We start from the raw sequence: 19,512 nt of genomic DNA on the forward strand, positions 1-19,512 counted from the left end.
AGACATTAGAACAGAATAGAATAAAATAGAAAATAGAATAGAATAGAATTCTTTATTGGCCAAGTGTGATTGGACACACAAGGAATTTGTCTTTGGTGCAGATGCTGTCAGTGTACATAAAAGAAAAAGAGACATTTGTCGAGAATCAGGAGGTGCAACACTTAATGATAATAGGGGTCAAATAAGCAATGAAGAAACAATCAATATTAATAAAAAATCTTAAGGATACAAGCAACAAGTTACAGTCCTAAGTGGGAGGAGATGGGTGATAGGAATGACGAGAAAAAAACTACTAGTGATAGTAGTGCAGAACTTAGTAAATAGTTTGATAGTGTTGAGGGGATTATTTGTTTAGCAGAGTGATGGCGTTGGGAAAAAACTGTCCTTGTGTCTAGTTGTCTTTGTGTGCCGTGCTCTGTAGCAACATGTTGAGGGCAGGAGTTGAAACAGTTTGTGTCCAGGATGTGAGGGGTCCATAAATATTTTCACCACCCTCTTTTTGACTCGTGCAGTATACAGGTCCTCAATGGAAGGCAGGTTGGCAACAATTGTTTTTTCTGCAGTTCTGAATGTAGCTTATAAAATCGTCTCCTACAATGTCCTACCAGTCAATGAGTACTTCACCTTCAACCGCAACAATACACGAGCACACAATAGACTCTAACTCAATGTAAACCGCTCCAAACTTGACTGCAGGAAATACAACTTCGGCAACAGAGTGATCGATGCCTGGAATACACTACCTGCCTCTGGTTTCTTCCCCAAACCCCCAAAACTTTAACCTTAGACTGTCTACAGCCGACCTCTCCCTGTTTCTAAGAGGAACGATTCCCCGTTTCTAAGTAAGGGGTGTGCATAACCATCCCAGTCCTATTGCCCTCCAGGGTTGATATTCCTGGAGGCATCTGTAATAGGGTAAATGATTTAGCTTTACTAGATAAATGGTCAAAGCAATGGAAACTGCAGTTTAATGTTTCCAAATGTAAAATAATGCACTTGGGGAAAAGGAATCCTGAGTATTGTATTGGCAGTTCTGTGTTAGCAAATACTTCAGAAGAAAAGGATTTAGGGGTAGTGATTTCTGACAGTCTCAAAATGGGTGAGCAGTGCAGTCAGGTGGTAGGGAAAGCAAGTAGGATGCTTGGCTGCATAGCTAGAGGTATAACAAGCAGAAAGGGGGAGATTATGATCCCACTATATAGAATGCTGGTGAGACCACATTTGGAATACTGTGTTCAGTTCTGGAGACCTCACCTACAAAAAGATATTGACAAAATTGAACGGGTCCAAAGACGGGCTACAAGAATGGTGGAAGGTCTTAAGCATAAAACCTATCAGGAAAGACTTAATGAACTCCATCTGTATAGACTGGAGGACAGAAGGAAAAGGGGGGACATGATCGAAACATTTAAATATATTAAAGGGTTAAATAAGGTCCAGGAGGGAAGTGTTTTTAATAGGAAAGTGAACACAAGAACAAAGGGGACACAATCTGAAGTTAGTTGGGGGAAAGATCAAAAGCAACGTGAGAAAATATTATTTTACTGAAAGAGTAGTAGATCCTTGGAACAAACTTCCAGCAGACGTGGTAGATAATTCCACAGTGGCTAAATTGAAACATGCCTGGGATAAACATGGATCCATCCTAAGATAAAATACAGAAAATAGTATAAGGGCAGACTAGATGGACCAGGAGGCCTTTTTCTGCCATCAGACTTCTATGTTTCTATGTTTATCATTAATTTTTGACTTACGTTTATACAAACTAGTACTATCTTATACATGTTTGACAAATTAACCAAGCAAACAAACAAATAAATAAATTTATTTTTCCGCTACTCTGGGCTGGGGTTGAGGTTGAAATGAACTCCATTGTGTTCGTTTAGATTTTGGTGGAATTGGAATTATTTCCATTTTGGAATCTTCCGTTTTGTTCCCTTTCTCCCCTTCTCACTTTGGAATGAGTTCTACATTGCCTGGGTAGGAAGAGGTCGCGCTGGTCTTTCAGAGGGGAGTTCACGCTAGATTAATCACCCCGCAGTAAACAACATCCCAATGATGGATGAAGCAACTCGGGCCAACAAATAAACAGTAAGCAACCGCCTAAATATGGGAGAAAACCACATTCCAACCAATACTGCCAATGCTTGTATGCAAAGAGAGCAAACCCAACCTCCTTCTGGCACTGATGATGTTACCTAATTGGGCCGTGAGATGTCATAGAAAACATAGAAGATTGATGGCAGAAAAAGACCTCCTGGTCCATCTAGTCTGCCCTTCTACTCTTTCCTGTATTTTATTCTCAGGATGGATGGATGTTTATGCCAGGCATGTTTCAATTCAGCGACTGTGGATTGACCAACCACGTTTGCTTTTTTAAAATTATTATTATTTTTATTGAATTCTTTTCTCTATCACACAATACTAGGATGAGGGGGCACTGCCTGAAGCTCAGAGGTAAGAAAGTGAGGACAAATAAAGGGAGATATTTCTTCACCCAGAAGGTCCTTGGTTTATGGAATTCCCTTCCAGAAGAGGTTGTGACAGCTGTCAGCCTGGATAGCTTCAAGGCAGGTTTGGACAGATTCGTGGATGCCAAGTGTATCAGTGGTTATTGAAACGGATGTCCAAGTGCCGCCTCTATGTTGGTTGAGGCAGGCAGGGTTCCCTTGGGTCCCATTTGTTGGGGGTCAAGAGAAAGAGAGAGTTTTGCCTTCTCTTTCTGCTCAAAAGCCCCATGAACAATTGGGGGGCCACTATGGGACACAGAATGCTGGACTCGATTTGCTTGGCCCCCATTCAGCCTGGCTCTTCTTGGGTCCTTATGTTCTTATGACCCCACAGCCGTCTTCCTCTCCATAACCCCCATTCTCTTCCAGCATGGATGATGTTTCCTAGTTAGGCCCTGAAACATCTGTGGGAAACTACCAAGGACCACACATTCCTCCTCCTCTCTTCTAGCACTGATGATGCTACTTAGAAGGGTCAAGAAATGTCAGCAGGAACACAACCCAGCCTACCAAGCATCCCACAGTTCAACCCTGAGCTACAAAGAAAACGCTTAAAACCCCGGCTCAGATCCTGCTTCCTCTTTCTACACGACCTCGCCCTGCGCAGCTGTCCAGGGTCAGCGGAGTTGAGGTTCAGGAGATGTAAGGTGGTAGGAGGCTAAGAATATAGCAACAGCCTTTAGACTTATATACCGCTTCATGGGGCTTTTACAGCCCTCTCTAAGCGGTTTGCAGAATCAGGCTATCGGAGTCAGACAGACTTTGACACACATTAAATAGCAGCATTGCCTTGTTATTATTATTATTTTTAAAAGGGAAGACACAAGCCACAAGAGTGGCTATTAATGGAAGGGGAAATGATAGTGCTTTTTTTTTTTTTAAAAAAGCAAAAAATTCTGCAAGACTCCGAAGGCGACTGGTGTTTTTCTCCTACAATTTAATTCAGAAGGGGGAAAACACGACAGTATAGAGCATGGGGTCTCCCATCCTTGGCATATAAATCCAGTTTAATAATAATAACAACAACAACAACAATAATAATAATAATAACAATAACAATAACATCTAATAACTAATAACTAATAGTAGGAAGAGAGAGATTGCGATCCCGCTGTATAGAGTGCTGGTGAGACCACATTTGGAATCCTGTGTCCAATTCTGGAGATGTCATCTACACAAAGAGATGGATCAAATTGAACGGGTCCGAAGACGGGCTACACAAATGGTGGAAGATCTTAAGCAGAAAACTGATCAGGAAAGACTTCATGAACTCCATCTGTAGAGTCTGAAGGACGGAAGGCAAAAGGGGAACATGATCGAAATATCTAAATACTGTATGTTAAAAGGTTAAAAGGTTCAGGAGGGAAGTATTTTTAATAGGAAAGTGAACCCAAGAACAAGGGGGCAAAATCTGAGGTTAGTTGGGGGAAAGATCAAAAGCAACATGAGAAAATATTATTTTACTGAAAGAGTAGTAGATCCTTGGAAGAAACTTCCAGCAGAAGTGGTAGATAAATCTACAGTAACTGAATTTAAACATGCCTGGGATAAACATATATCCATTGTAAGATAAAATACAGAAAATAGTATAAGGGCAGACTAGATGGACCAGGAGGTCTTTTTCTGCCGTCAGTCTTCTATGTTTCTATGCTTGGAACAAACTTCCAGCAGACGTGGTTGGTCAATTCACAGTGACTGAATTGAAACATGCCTGGGATAAACGTAGATCCATCCTAAGATAAAATACAGGAAATAGCATAAGGGCAGACTAGATGGACCAGGAAGTCTTTTTCTGTCATCAATCTTCTATGTTTCTAACTTTAAACCTGCCAGACTTCAACAAGTTTTCTTCCCAGAGTTTTGGGAGCTCCATGATGGCTCAGGAATTCAGCGTTAGTCCAGTGGTCGTAAAAGCTGGCATCATTGCCCACCGCCTTGCCTTAAGAGGAGGAGTGATGCCCACTTAACTTGAGGCAGCAGAGCAGAGACACGGCCAAAGAAGGCCCTGGTTGGGCTGCGGTTATGTCAACATAGTGGGACCTGCATCTCCTCAATTTTATGGTGGGATGTCAAGGCAGGGAGGGCTGGACTTGGGATCCAGAAACCCTCTGCCTGCGGAGGTCGAGGGGGAGCCGTGACTGGGTCCTTGCCTGCCCCCACCATCTGTGAAGGTCTTCAGAGGACCGAAATGGTCAAGGATGGATTATTGCATTGCACTCTACATGGGGTCTACCCTTGAAGAGCGTTTGGAGATTGCAGCTGATCCAGAAGCTGTTGTAGGGCCACCTAGGTACCACCCACACTGCACCAATCCTCCGCGAAGCGCACTGGCTTCCGATTGGTCTCCAGGCAGAATTCAAGGCGTTGGTTTTAAGCCCTGCATGGTGTAAGGCCAGACTATCTTCAAGACTGCTTTCTACTGCATAGGTCCAAGCAACCAATGAGGGCCCACAGGGTTGGTCTTCTCCAGGTCCCTTGGTTGGCAGGCTCACAAGGTAGAGCCTTAACTGTGGTTGCTCCAACTCTCTGGAACTAGCTATCTCCCAAGATCCGGACTGCCACCACCGTACTGGCCTTCCGAAATGCCATAAAGACCTGGCTTCTTTTTTTTTTTGACAGTCCTGGGGTTGTTGATCAACCATTGAGATTCAACCAGGAAAGATATCCAGGGTTTTTTAGCTGCTTTGGTTGTTAATAGTGGGTTTTAAACTGGTTTAGACTGGTTTTTTTATAGGGTTTTCTATTGTATTTTATGTCTATTTGGCTGTGAGCCACCCAAAGTCCTCTAGGAGTGGGGCAGCATATCAGTCCAAATAAATAGATAGAGAAGTCCTTCAAAGCCACTGTAGAAATTGTATCTACAGGCTCTGATGAGGATGATGTGCGACCCAAGTTCTCTCTTTTGATGGCTCCATCATAGATCTTGACTTTTGATTGATTGTACACACACACACCGACTCCTTTCGTCATCTCATTATGGGTCCATCCCATCAGTATTTGCTCCTTATGATCCAGGGGTTCCCCATATCACGAAACCTGCTTGAACCCAGACACCCCAAAAACGAGAACCAACCACAGGGTTCAAAATCCAAGATCTTCAAGGACGCGTGAGATTTCTGGAGCGCCTCCAAAACCTCCTCAGCTGAGCCTCCTTCTTGGACACGTGCTTGGAGACAACCCATAATGTGCTTTAGTGGCACAATGGTTAGAGCGCAGCACTACAAGCTGCTTCTGCTGCCTGTAGTCCACCAGTTCAAATCTCATCAGGCTCAAGGTTGACTCGGCTGTCCATCATTCTGAGGTGGGTAAATTGAGGACCCAGATTGTTGGGGGTGATCTGCAGACTCTGTAAACTGCTATAAACTGCTCTTTTTCTTCAACCTATCGAATTTCATCCCCGCAATGGGATTTTTTCCATGGAGGGAAGCACCCTCTGCTGTTTTAATCTGGTACTGCAAGGCCAACAAAACACTTGTGTGACCGCTTTCGAACGTGACAGGCTCACCCAATCCCCAAACCCGTGGAGTCCTGGATGTAACCTTTTGCTCAGTTGACCATTCAGTCACAATGGCACTGAAAAAGTGGCTTATGACCATTTTTCACACTTCATGGTGATCAAAATTCAGATGCTCGACAATTGACGTGTACTTTTGACAGTTGCAATCTCCTGGTTCAAGGGTAGACAAAAGTTGGCTCTTCTATGACATGTGGACTTTAATTTGAAGAGTTCCTGAGCTGGTATGATTGGCTCAGGAATTCTGGGAGTGGAAGACCACAAGTCCATGTCCTGGGTCATGTGATCCCCCTTTTGCAACCTAAAATCATCCGCTACGTCCTTCCTGTCAACTACTTCAGCTTCAACCACAATAATACAGGAGCACACAACAGATACAAACTCGAAGTGAATCGCTCTAAACTTGAGCAGGAAATATGACTTTAGTAACCGAGTAGTTGATGCATGGAACTCACTACCAGACTCTCTAGTATCATCTCCTAACCCCCAAAACCTTCCCCTTAGACTGTCCACTGTTGACCTCTCCTGATTCCTAAGAGGTCAGTAAGGGGCGTCCACTGGCAGGAATGGGGTTTGTAGAGCAGCGTGTGTCCATCTTCAGACTTGTGGACTTCAACTCCCAGAATTCTCCAGGCAGCTATGTTTACAGGCCCTAAAGTTGATAAGGCTGGACACCACTGCTGTCGAACTGTAGACAGCACAAACCTTTCTAGAATGGGTGACACTACCTAGTTGGGTCATGAAACGTCTGCAAGAAAGCAGCTATGATTAATCAGCACCAAGGAGCCCACAATTCAACTCTGAGCTACAAATATGGTACCCGTTGTTATACAAGGGTCGCCCAGAATGTAATGCACATTTTTTTCTCCAATTATTTATTGAACACAACAAAACTTACACACAAGAAAGTGTTGTGTTTGGGCCTGGGCCAGCGGTTGCTCCCACGGATGGGAGAGACACGGCACAAAGTGAATGCGAAAGCCTGGCTGACAGCCAGGAGGACGAGGCCACTGGGACGCAGGATTCAGCAGACAGCCCAGGGGATTTGGCCTGCAGTCCCTCAGACGTCTTTCGTCCCTGGGTTCTTCTGCAGATCAATATATTGATCTGCGTAGCCGAAGAGCTATGCAAAGAAGGGATTGCTTTAAGGAGTATTACAAGTCATTATAGGAGCACCTGGGCTGGGTGTGGTTCTTATACTGAGGGCTAAAGGTATAAAAGGGAACAACGGCCCAAGGCAAACTGTGGCTGTTTATCTGTTATTTTGTGGTTCCTGCTCTGAAGTTTCTGTTCCGTGCGAGTTTTCAACCCAGCTTTTTCAGACAAGTGGGTTGTGAAAACTCTGGGACTTGCTGTTTGCTTCAAAGATTCAAAAGGACTCCTGAAATGTCTTTCCAGGTTGTCTTTGTTTGTTTTTTCCTGTGTTTTTGTATGCGGCTGAAGTAAGCCTTGCACCATCATTGTTTTTGGACACTGAGAACTGTTTTGAGTAACCCTTTTTTGTTATTTAATACAAGTCTGCTGATTAGCAGAGCGCGTGTGTGTTTGATTTCTTTTCCTTGGACTGTTACACATTGCCTGAGCCTGTCAGGCAGAACAGAAAGGATGTTTCTCCTACACTCCCTATTTTCCCACGTAATCTCCGTCCATCTATGGCCTTCCTCCAGTGAGACACAAGGTAGGATGTGCCCTGCTGGTGCCACTCCTTGTTCTGGTCATTTCTGCACTGTGCAAATCACCTCTTCGTCATCCTCAAAATATCTTCAGCGCCTAACCGTACTTCTGTCGACTGCAGATTCTCCATAAACTGTAAACAAACGTTTCTGAAAAGTTTATTCCTCCGCAGTGAGAAATTCAATGACTGACACGCTGCTTGTAACTTACCATCACTTAGATGCCAAAACACAGCTGCAGCTACGCTACCTGTCTGAAGAAACGCAGAATTTACACACGCACTCCTGACAATTCAAATAATGAATATCTAAAGTTTCACATCTGAACCATTACTATAGGCTGAGAAAAAAAATATGGTGCATTACTTTCTGGGCGACCCTCGTACAACCAACACAATAGCAGGAGCTTGGTAGCAACTTCTCCGCAACTTGTGTTAATCTGAAGGGTCCCCGGGGTTCAGCGCTTAGTGGGCCTCCCACACGTATCCCGGGAGATGGACCACGAACCGCCGCTTCAAAGCACCACCAGCCACGTCAGGTAGTCACTGCGTTTTATTGGAAAACATTGATAATTTTTATTTTATTTTATTATTTTCACAGCTTGAACTGAACAAACGCCACCTGCTTCCAAAGACATTCTGGTTCAACCTTCCCCACACTCTCCGGCACAGACTCCCTCGGCGGACTCGGCGGCGGAGCGCAGAAGGCGGGAATTCCCCTCGCCCAGATTCGGGATTCGAGTCTGCTTCTCGTTTCCAACGGCCTCGCCCGGAGGAGAAAAGAAAAAGGGGGGGAAAAAAGCGAAAGGAAAAAGAAAAAAAAAACTCCCCAAACATTTCCCCCCCAAAATGGATTTTTAAAAAAAACAAAACAAAACCCAACGGAAAAAAACCCCAAACGAAACGAAAAGAGAAGCCGAGTGTGCAGAGCCCATGCCTTTTGCGGCGGAGAGGGAGGACCGGGAGAGTGGGGAGGGGGCCGAACGGGGAAAAGGGCGGAGGGAGGAAGCCACAGCGAAGAAGAGCAGAGACACCGAAGCCGCGAAGGAGCATCAAGAGGCCTTAAAAAGGTGCCAGCCACGTACGGAAGAAATGAAAAAAGGGAAAGACGGGAGAGGGGGCAATTGGCATTCGCTCGGCGGAGGCTTTCCTCTTTTATTGCAGTGGCCCCCCATCTCCACCCCCACCACCTCCCCCAGTTGCCAATCGAAAGCCTCTGCCGCCGCGGGGCGCATCCCATCCCCGGAGGAAGATATGTACATAGCAGCGTAGGAAAAACCGTAGAAGGACATTTACAATTTTTACAGGATTTGAGAACGAGAGAAGAACGAGGGAGGGTGGGGGGTGTTTTGGGGGAGGGAAAAAAGCGCCAATTGGGACGGGGGCCTTCATCGCCCCCCCCTTTCCTCACTTCGATCAGCCTTCCCCCCTGCAAGGTTGCGCTGATGGGATCCACTTTCCGGGCGGTGGGTGGGATCTGCCTCCCGACCGCCACCACAAAACGAAGGAGGGACACAAAAAACAAAACCCCGCTGCCCGTTTCTTTTGCTGGTGACGCCCGCCCGGTGTTCCTCGAGGCAAGGCCCTCTCGGTGGTGGCTGCCAGGTCAACGCGCACAACCACAGCGCCCGGACACATGCAACAGGACTGGAAAATGGGGTTGTTGCACTCTCTCCACCCCTTCGTCGTGGTGGGGTGTGTGTGTGATTGTGTGATTGTGTGTCTGAGGGAGGGCTTTCTTGAAAGGAATAAGAATCTGCGCCCTGAGAGATGGGGCCAGCTCGGACTGCAGAACAGAACACCCGGTGGAAAGGCAAGACACCCCGGAGGGCTGCGGGGGTCTCGGGGGACCCTCGGAAAGGGAGGGAGGGAGGGAAAGAGGAGGAGGAGGCGGTGAAAAAAGATGGGGGAAGGGAGGAAGGGAGGGAGGAGAGAGAGAGAGGATTGCAATCAATCATGCAGCTCGGGAAGGTTTTTCTTCGATTTTTTTTTTCCTTTTTGCCACTTTTTTTTAATTGCTTGGTCAGATTTATTCCACAGCCGATTTGTTTGCTTAGAGAACCAGGTTGCTTAAGTAGAGAGAGTGTGGTGGGAGACAAGTTATCGAAGGAGAGAAACGGGCCTTGCCAGCCATTCCGTCTGCGGGCTTCATTTCGCGGTCATCATCTGCACAAACTCTGCAAGAGACACAGGGGGAGGCAAGTGGGTTAGGGGGGGGGCGAATCCCCCACGACGTCCCTGCTGTGGGCCTTGGCCCCTCCCCGCTTCACTTAGCGCCCAGGCACGCAACAGACCGCCTTTCCACTCGGTTTGAGTGTGTGGCCAAAGACAAAAGGAACCCATATCCCTGTGCTGTGGTCTATTCCACCCCGAGAAAGATGCACAAACACTCCTGTCGCATCCTCTCCCTCCCTGGGGGCCAGTGGTGACCATCACCCTCCACAGCTGTGCTCTCCTGATCGACACTTAAACTCCTAAGGCTAGAAGGGACCTTGGAGGTCTTCTAGTCCAGCCCCCTGCACGGGACAGGGGGTCAAGTGGTTGCCCCATCCATTGTCCAAACCCTCCAGGGATGGAGCGGCCACAAAAAAGAGAGGCATCAACAGACAGACCAAAACTTTAATCTTTTTGGTTGCTACACTAAGCGGAGTTGATGTGTCGTGTTTTAGCAGAGGGCTGGTCCAGCCATGGGAGGACTTCAACTGCCAAGGCTAAAGCGGCCATGGATGGACACCTCTATTCGTGGCTGTGACTCTCCAATCCATCCAGAGGCCCAAGCAGAGTGATGGCGAACTTAGCTCCAATGTGCAGGAGAGTGCTGGCCAGCTGATTTTTGGCTCACAGTCTCTGGGAGGGTGTTTTTGGCTTCCAGAGAGCCTCCAGGAGGATGAGGGAGGGCGTTTTACCCACCCCCAGATCCAGGGAAGCCTTTGGAGCCTGGGGAGGGTGAAACACGAGGCTACTGGGCCCAGCTGAAGTTGGGAAAGGGGCCATTTCTGGCTTCTGGAGGTCCTTTGGGGGGTGGGGGGAGCTGTATTTCCCCTCCCCCAGGCATTGAATGGACGGTAGTATGTACGATAGTGCGTGCGCATGTCTTTCGGCACCCGAGGGAGAAAAGGTTCACCATCAGTGCCCTAGCAGCTCCCCCAACCCATCGGGGGTCCCTTTCACCAACCTTCATAGTTGACCTGTCCGTCTCCGTCAATATCGGCTTCCCGGATCATTTCGTCCACTTCCTCGTCCGTCAGCTTCTCACCGAGGTTCGTCATCACGTGGCGCAACTCAGCAGCACTGATGTAGCCGTTCCCGTCCTGGGAGGAGAGAGAAGCCCCCGTCAGGCGGAAGGAGGGAGGGGGCAGGGGTCCCCCCCCCCGCTTGCCGCCTCCCACCGCCTCCCTGACCGCTTCCGGGGGCCCGATCCCTGGCTTCACCTTGTCGAACACCCGGAAGGCCTCACGAATCTCCTCCTCACTGTCTGTGTCCTTCATCTTCCGGGCCATCATGGTAAGGAACTCGGGGAAGTCGATGGTGCCGTTGCCTGAAAAAGGAAGCGACCGTGAGACCCCGCGGAGGGAACTCGGCCCCCCGTTGCGAGAGGCTTTGCAAAACAGCCCTCGGAGCGAACCCCAGCTCAGAATTTTATGATGAAATGCGTAATGAAACTGCAGGGTTTTTAAAACGGCACAGAAGAAGTTGTTTTCCTCTTTGGAGCCAGCTGCAATCTGTGTTGCCAGAAACTTGGCCTTACCTGCGTTCCTTGGATAAAAGTCCACTCATTTACCTAAACATGGGCATTTGCTCACTGAAAGCTCTTCCAGCACAGAGAATGTCTTTTATCGAAGCAGAAATCGTGATTCTTAAGCCTTGTTCAGTCACACACCCCATTCCCCACAACCCTTTGCCTTTATACTGCCTGGAAGTGACACCACACCTCAAAGAGGCTAAGGCTGTCAGCCAATACCTTTCACTCAGGTCACTTTCTCCCTCATCCTCACTCTCAGCTTCCTCTGGCAACCCCCCTGGCCCAGGCTATCCCGGAGGGGCCTGGCTCATCCCCCAGAATCTGAGGTGACCCCACAACTCCAACCAGCAGACGCCTCCTGATTGGTGAGGCTGCTTTCATCAGTCGTACCACTAAAGCCTCTAATGAAACGAGAGAGATACGGGACCAAGAGTCCCCAGCCCTCGGTTCAAGGACTGGTACCGATCTGTGGCCTGTTCGGACCTGGACCACACAGCTGGAGGCGAGCAATGGGTGAGACTTCACCTGCATTTGCCTGAGGGGCTTGTTGACCGAGAACTAATTCGGCCTCGCTTACTGCTGGGGTCACTCACCATCCGCATCCACCTCGTTAATCATGTCCTGCAGTTCGGCCTCGGTGGGGTTCTGCCCCAGGGACCTCATGACGGTGCCAAGCTCCTTAGTGGTGATGGTGCCATCGCCGTCCTTGTCGAAGAGGGAGAAGGCCTCCTTGAATTCTGCAGGGGGGGGGGGCAGGGAAGCCAGGCAAAGAAAACTCAGCAGGGCAGAAAAAAGGCCTAGCAGGGGGATTCAACCCCAAAAGGGCTCAGGGAGGGGGAAAGAGGGAGGGAGGGGCGACATCTCCAGCGTCCACATCCTTCCTTGCTGCTCCCAGGGGAACTTCTCAGTTTTCTAAGCGGCCCTGAGCCCAAACCCCCTGAACGTGGAGGAATTGCAAGCAGAGGCCGTGGAAAAAGAACCTGCCTAAAATAAGATATAACAATATCAGTCTCTCCGTCCATTCCACACTGTCCTGGTCAGAGCTGAGGAACCTTCTTGGGTGAGAAGCGAAACATCTCCAAAAGAGAAAAACACCAGAAAGTCCAGCTGCCTCTTGAAAAAAAAGGACCTTTGGGCCCTTTTAGGCAGTTTAACGTCTGTGGAGATTCTCAGTCCTCCAGGAAGGGTTCTTTCAAGGGGCAACTGGACTTGCCAGGAATAAAGTTAAAATCTGCCTCTCTGTATATCTGGATTGACTGAGCAAAGTCTGTTTCTGTTCAACAACTGGGGTGGATGTGATGGGGTGGGGGGGAAACTCACCTGCAATTTGTTCTTCGGTCAGCTGGTCAGCCTGAAAGTAGAAAAGAGATTTTAACAGCTACAGTCTCATCTCTCCTTCTGGCCACCTTCGCATCTTTCACCAAAATAATAATAACAACAATAATAACAATAACAACAACAACAACAATAATAATAATAACAACAACAATAACAACAACAATAATAATAATAGGGTGGGGAAGCACCGGTTGCAAAGGATATTTTCCACGCCTCTCCGTTGAGGCCCAAAAGAGACAACTGAGATCCCTCCAAATTTTAGGAGGGCTTTGAATTCACGTCCTCAGTGCTGCGCCATAAAAATCCCCAAATCTCAACATTTATTATTATTATTATTATTATTATTATTATTATTATTTACCACCACTTTGACAATGCAGCAAATCCACAAAGGTCCCGATTCAAAGCTCCTTGCCAGCTGTTGCATTTCCTGCCTTCTACAATTCTTGTGTGATTGGTCCCATCACAACGACAACGTCACAACTTGGGGCAACAATCTGTGCCAGTGGACCCCTCATTCCCTGCAGACTGTGAACCCAGCCATTTTACGCAGGCCTACTCAACGGTCATTCTCAGGGCTCTTCACTGCAGCCACAAGCAACTCTCAAAGGACGTGAGGGCAGCTGTGGTCAAGCAAGAGTCTCTCGGGAGCTGGGTGGCATAAAAACCCAAATCAATCAATCAATCAATCAATCAATCAATCAATCAATCAATCAATCAAGTCGCCCATAGAAAGCAGAACTTGGAGGCAGGCAGATTCCTCAAAGAACAATTTATTGGATACGTCGTCGTATTAGCACAACTGGTGAAAGTCAACACATTCCCCTCTTTCCCTTAAGTCACCTGTCCAATGAAGATGCTGACCAGTTGCTTGGTTACTTCACTCCTTCCCTGGCCAGCCATCTATTGGAATGTCCTTAGTTCCCACAGGAAAACTTCCTTATTTTGGCTACAAAACCCCATCCAGCTATTCCCCCGCCCTTCCCCCTTCTTCTGTTGGCTCCCAGATGGTTCACTTCAGGGTTGACCCAAGGTGGAAGAGTCCCTCATCCAGACCACTCCAACTGTGGCTCTGGACAAGGGGCCCACGAGCTCTCATAAGTCCATCCTCTCTCCTTAAAGGAGGCCGTGGGATTCCTTCTGGAGCTCTTACAAACCCAGCCTGCCTGAGCCAAGAGTCAGGAACTAACACACCACAAGAGCTGCCAACACAGACCCACAAAGGCGGCTGACTCACTTGCTCAGGGGAGCACCACAAAACCCAGCTTGACAACTTCATTTCTGGAGTTTATTCGGTGATGACCGCAGAGACAAGAGGCTCCTCTCAGAGAACCAAGTCTCATTCATTTCAACCGCTTTGCACATCAAAAGGCCTGCTGGGTCTTAGCCCTGGGTGGGTGGGTGTGAGAAACAGGATGCTGGACCTTCAATGAGTCAGCAGTTCCCGGCTGCCCCAGGGGAAACCTTTGCACATCCCAAGCGAGGCCGGTCAGATTCACAACACGCAAGTCACACTGCGCCCATGTGTGACTTTCTTGGCTTGAAATCACAACCGTCCTGAGCTTCCACTGCACCGAGTCCTCGCGGCAGCCGTCCTGCCCCATCAACAAACCACGTTTCAAGGCTTCCCTTCTTTTTCTGGACAGGATGAGACCACCAAGGTCATTTCCTGCTTCTCCAAGTGCTGAATGCAGAAAGGCTCCTCTGTCCGTCCAGGAGGGTCAGCTGACCCAGTGGAGTTCTCGGACGACATGACTGGTCTGCCAGGCTGAATTTTGGTGCCAGTATCTTGGCTCCTGGGTGAAAGCCAGCCGTAGCGGCTCAAGAGGACGAGGGAGGCTCCCTGAGTGACCACAGGGCAGCTGCTGCCCAGGGCTGGGCAACTCTGGCCACTTGTGGAATTCTGGGAGTCGAAGTCCATCAATCAAGTTGCCCAGGGAACTCAGAGGGACTTTGGACCACAGGCCTGGCCCGGCCCAACACTGCAGCAGACAAGGAAGCCGTCCTGGCCTGGCCCGAGAGCCTCTTCATGGAGGCGCAATGGAAATTGTGGGCTCCCTGCATAACTTCAATAGCTGAGCTATGGCAGGTCCTTTGGCCTGAAGATTGAAGTTATGCAGCTAGCCCTCAAATTATGACAAAGGAGCCCAACGTTTCTGCTGCGGAGACATTTAAGTCAGTTTTGCCTCATTTTACGACCTTTCCTCCCACAATTGTTAAGCGAATCCCTGCAGTTGTGAAGTTAGTAACACCGCTGTTAAGTGAATCTGGCTTCCCCCTTGACGTGGCTTCTCAGGTGGTCATAAAAGATGATCACAGGAACCCACAACGGTCATAAGTGTGAGTCAGATGCCAAGTGGTGGAATTTTGATCACGCAACCAAGGGGGGGGGGCTGCAACGGTAGCGTGAAAAACAGCCACCAGTCACTTCTCTTCAGTGACGATGTAACTTGGAATGGTCTTTAAATGAATTATTGTTAAGTGAAGGACTACATGTATTGGGGGGGGGGGAGAGAAAGAGGGTTTCAGGCCCAGAGCCTGGGGGGGATCCAGAGGGAGGAAGGGAGGATGCAGCAGCACTCCTGATAGGGCAAAAGAGGGGAGTACCCCACCCCACAGGTGAGCCACAAAAGACTGGACCTTCTGACGGGGGAAAACACAGCCCACCTTTCCATTTTGAGCCCCCTAATCTCCCTGTGGTCACAGCTATCTATGTTTCCTGAACCCCAAATGAGGCAAGACAATTACTCTCCCCACCCCTTGGAAACAACCAGCCTTGATCCCACCTCCCTGGCCCCCTCAAATAAAGCAGCACCCCAAATTCCATCCAAAGATGTTTTGCAGAACCTGCCAGAGTCGCAACTCCAGGAAGCTTCTGGACGGGGCTTGGAGGGAAAGATGCTCTCAGAGGAAAATCAGTCCCAGGAGAGAATAGGAGCTGGGGGGGCAGGGGGGGCTGGGCTGGGGGGACCAGAGGCCCAAGGAGGAGGCCAGCCAGCGAAGGAGCGAGAGGCTTCAACAGTGAACCCAGCCATTTTACCAAGGCCAGTGCGTCAACCAGGCGCCGGAAGCTGCAGCGAGGAAGGAGGAACTTGGAGGCCTCTGTGGCTTTCTCATCTCCTAAACAGACCAGCCACCCACAAAGCCGCCACTCCAAATCAAATCGGACTGCAACCTCTGGCAGGGCCTATCCTGGAGGGTGGGTTTGGGTGGGCCGAGGGGATGTTTGGCTCCTGAGCTGAAGCTCTGGAGGAAAGGAGGTGGGCTGGGCTGCTGCTGCCTTCAGCCCAGGAGCCAAACGTCCCCTCGGCCCACCCAAACTCACCGTTGACAGACGGGCAACGGCTCCTCTGCAGCGGATTGCAAAACGGTCTTTTCGCTTTCAGCCGAGAAACAGGCAGGGCAAGGGAGAGGTTGTGGGGCGAGCCGCTTTCTGCAACCAGAGGCATTCCACCGCTATTTCCGCTGAAGTCAGAGGCGGCATTTCCAAGCGGTATTTCCTTCTTTAGGCAAAGCGAAGGGAGGGAAGGAAACATCTGGGAAACCTCGTCTGATGAGGAGGACCAGGCCACTCCCAGGGCAGAGGCCTTGGATACGTGGCCCCCTGCCCTGCCCTCTCTGCAGGCAGGATGCCCAGCTCTGCTGCCCCCCACCCTTCTGAATCACAGTCATGCAGTGGGGGGCACCTCTCTTCTGCCCCCCCCAGTGCAGGGAGGGGCCAACCCACACCCTGACTTATTTCACCCAACGATGGCATCCATATCTTTTTAGGATGCTGGGAGCTCAATCCTGAAATCCCCCCCTCCCCCAATTCTTCCCCTACCATGGCTCTCTGTCTCCCTAGATGTCTGTCTGGAGCTCCCATACCTCCCCCTCCTCCCAGATCAGCCCCTCCTTTGCCAAACAAGCACGCTCGAAGGACCCCACCCACCCTGCAAATCCTTCCCATGCGCCAAGCATCCATAGCCAGGCCTGGTGGGGGGGGGGCAGCCAGGGGGCTCCCTCCCACTGCACCCATTCAGCAGGGTCTCTCCCCCCCTCCCCATTTAGCTCCCCCACCTCTTTCCTCTTTTGCCACTCAACCCACTGACAAACCCCCAATAGCCCCCACATTGTAGCCCACCCCAAGACTCAGGACTCTCCCACCCCCTGCTACCCCCTCCGCCCTCCCCACCCCACCCACTCCCTGCACCCATTCAGCAGGGCTTCTCCCCCCTCCCCATTTAACCAATCCCTTCTCAGGCCCCCTCCTCTTTCCTCCTTTGCCACTCAACCCTATGAGACCCCCCCCCCAATAGCCCCCCACATTATAGCCCTCTCCCCAAGACTCAGGGTTCTCCCACTCCCCTTGCTACCCCCTCCTCCCTCCCCACCCCACCCTGCACCCATTCAGAAGGGCTTCTCCCCCCGCCCCATTTAACCCCCCCGGCCCCCTCCTCTTTTCTCCTTTGCCACTCAATCCACTGAGACCCCCTCCCAATAGCCCCCCACATTATAGGCCGCCCCCCAAAACTCAGGGCTCTCCCCCCCCCCCGCTGCCCCCTCCCCCCCTGCAAGGCTCCTCCTAGGCAGCCCCCTCCCCCTCCTATTGCATTGGTATACGAGCCCCCCTCACGGTCTCCTCAGCTGCCCCCTCCCCCCCTATCGGGGCCACTGCCCCCTCCCCCATTTAACAAGGGGAGGGGTCGCTCTCCTCAGCCCCCCACCGCGCCCACGGAAACCTCTCCCCTTCTCCTACCACTCCTTCCCCCCCAAAATAACCAGGCAGGCCCTGAAATCCTCCGCCACCTTTTTGGGGGCGTCAGGGACTACAAGACCCATAAGCCGGGAAGCATGGGCGTTTTAGTCCGTCCGCTCCCACACACCCCACGCTGTCCCCTCACCATTGTCGGGTCCGGTTCGGCGAGGCGGCGTCCGGAGGCTTCGAAGGCAGCAACGGCGTCGCGAGGGAGGCAGGAGCCGCACCAGCCAGGACGCACCGAGGGTTGCTTGAGGGAGCCTCACTGCGCGCACGGCCGGATCCCTCCGCCAACGGCCGCCTCCGGCCTCGCCCCGACGCCCCGCCCCACCAGCCCCGTCGCGCCCAATCCGCTCTCGTCTCTGCGGACGGCCCCGCCCACTTCCTCCCCGCGGGCGAAGGAGAGGGGCCGGAGGGACTACTTTCCTCCCTTCGCTGCCTCCTCGCGCTTCTTTCCCCGTCCCGCCCCGCCCCTGCAGCCGCCCGCCGGCGGAAGGACACAGGATGGCAAGTCCGAGATTGTTTCGCGTGCTCCCATTGGCCGCGGGAGGAGACGCAGGATGAGACTCCCGCGACTATTGGTCGCCTCTCACCTGCAATGCGTCAAAATCGGAGCGGGCCATGTGGAGGAGGGAAAAAGGGGGACGGAGGGAGGAACCAAGTGGAAGGGTGTGGGCGGGGGAGCGCCAGAGTCTGCCAAGCCGCGTTCTGCGGGGCGGCGGGTTTCTAAAAGGAAAAAAAACCCCACACATACCATCTCACTGTTTCTTCAAATGGTATGGCCCTCCCCTCCCGGCTCCGAATAGATCGGTCTAGAAAGAGGGGCGTGGTCCCTCTGGCCAAGCTAGGAGATAGCCCCGCCCTCTTTGGAAGAGCTGACATTACAATCCAGCGGGGCCACGCCCTCCTTTGGCCACGCCCACTGCTTGCAAGCCCCGCCTTCCATAGATCTGGTGTGCTTCTCCCACGTGGGAAGTTGTCCAGCCGGAAGTGCTGCCGGGAAAGTTTGGGACTCGACCTGTTGAATTCCCACGTGCTAAGAAGACCTTGCGGGGGGGGGGGGGCATTGGCTGGACCTTGAACTCCTCACCCGCCCAGTTAAAAAAGCAGAGGGTTGGACTAGATGACCTACCAGGCCCCTTTCAAGAAACATACATACCTACATAAATACATACATAAATAAATAAATAAATAAATAAATAAATAAATAAATAAATAAATAAATAAATATCTAATTAATTAATTAAATTTCTCTGGTGCCCAGCTTCCTAGGGACTCAGGGAGGCTCACAACAAAAGCAAACATGGATACATAATAATAAAAACGTTTCAATTTAAAATAAAGTGACCAATTATTTTCACAATGAAAAGGAGGGGAAAAAATTAACAAAAAAGTCCAATGTAAATAAAGGAAACATTTATGTCATTATGAATAAATAAAATTAATAATTGAAACTGAAAACTTTATTACATGGCATCCTCTCCCTCTGTCTGACTCCTTCCTTCCTTCCTTCCTTCCTTCCTTCCTTCCTTCCTCTCCCTCCCACTCCTTCCTTCCGTTCTTGGCAAGCATCACCCCGATTCTCTCCCCAGTCCAATTTCATCCCCCCCCCACCTTCCCACGCCCTCCTTCCCCAGCCGCCAAGTGATGACGGACAGACGGGGCGAGGGAGGAGGCCGGCTGAGTGGCTTACCTGCCCATACAGGTTGTGAGCTATTCAGCCGCCCCTGCCTCAAACCTCTTGCCCGAGTTCTCACAAGCCCAGAGCCCGGAGCCAAGCGAGGCAGGACGCAGCCTGTCTTCTCCCCCCCGTTCCGTGCGATGGTGGTTGGCTGGCACCAGCCGCGGTGGCGAAGGAGGTGGGTGAGGAGGCAGCAGAACAGGTGAGGGAAGGAACAGGTGAGCCCAAGAGCCTCCGGAGGTTTCGCCTGCTGGGAGGAAAACCAGGGATCCTTCTGCCAGCCTCAAATCTCTCCACAACTGGCGGGTCCCCAGATG

At 50.5% G+C, this 19,512-nt stretch overlaps 1 protein-coding gene across 1 annotated transcript; it reads right to left on the reverse strand.

Annotated features, from left to right (window-relative positions):
- Nucleotides 1-8,231: 8,231 nt before the first annotated feature.
- On the reverse strand, nt 8,232-17,843 carry CALM3 (calmodulin 3). Its single transcript, XM_070764533.1, has 6 exons — nt 17,660-17,843; nt 12,759-12,789; nt 12,032-12,175; nt 11,128-11,234; nt 10,872-11,007; nt 8,232-9,873 (listed from the first exon to the last, which is right to left on the reverse strand). The coding sequence occupies exons 1-6, from the start codon at nt 17,660-17,662 to the stop codon at nt 9,845-9,847; spliced, it is 450 nt and encodes a 149-aa protein (XP_070620634.1). The 5' UTR covers nt 17,663-17,843; the 3' UTR covers nt 8,232-9,844.
- Between the last annotated feature and the right edge of the window lie 1,669 nt (nt 17,844-19,512).

This window comes from Erythrolamprus reginae, chromosome 11 (genome assembly GCF_031021105.1).
Source record: "Erythrolamprus reginae isolate rEryReg1 chromosome 11, rEryReg1.hap1, whole genome shotgun sequence".
Taxonomy (NCBI): domain Eukaryota; kingdom Metazoa; phylum Chordata; class Lepidosauria; order Squamata; family Dipsadidae; genus Erythrolamprus; species Erythrolamprus reginae.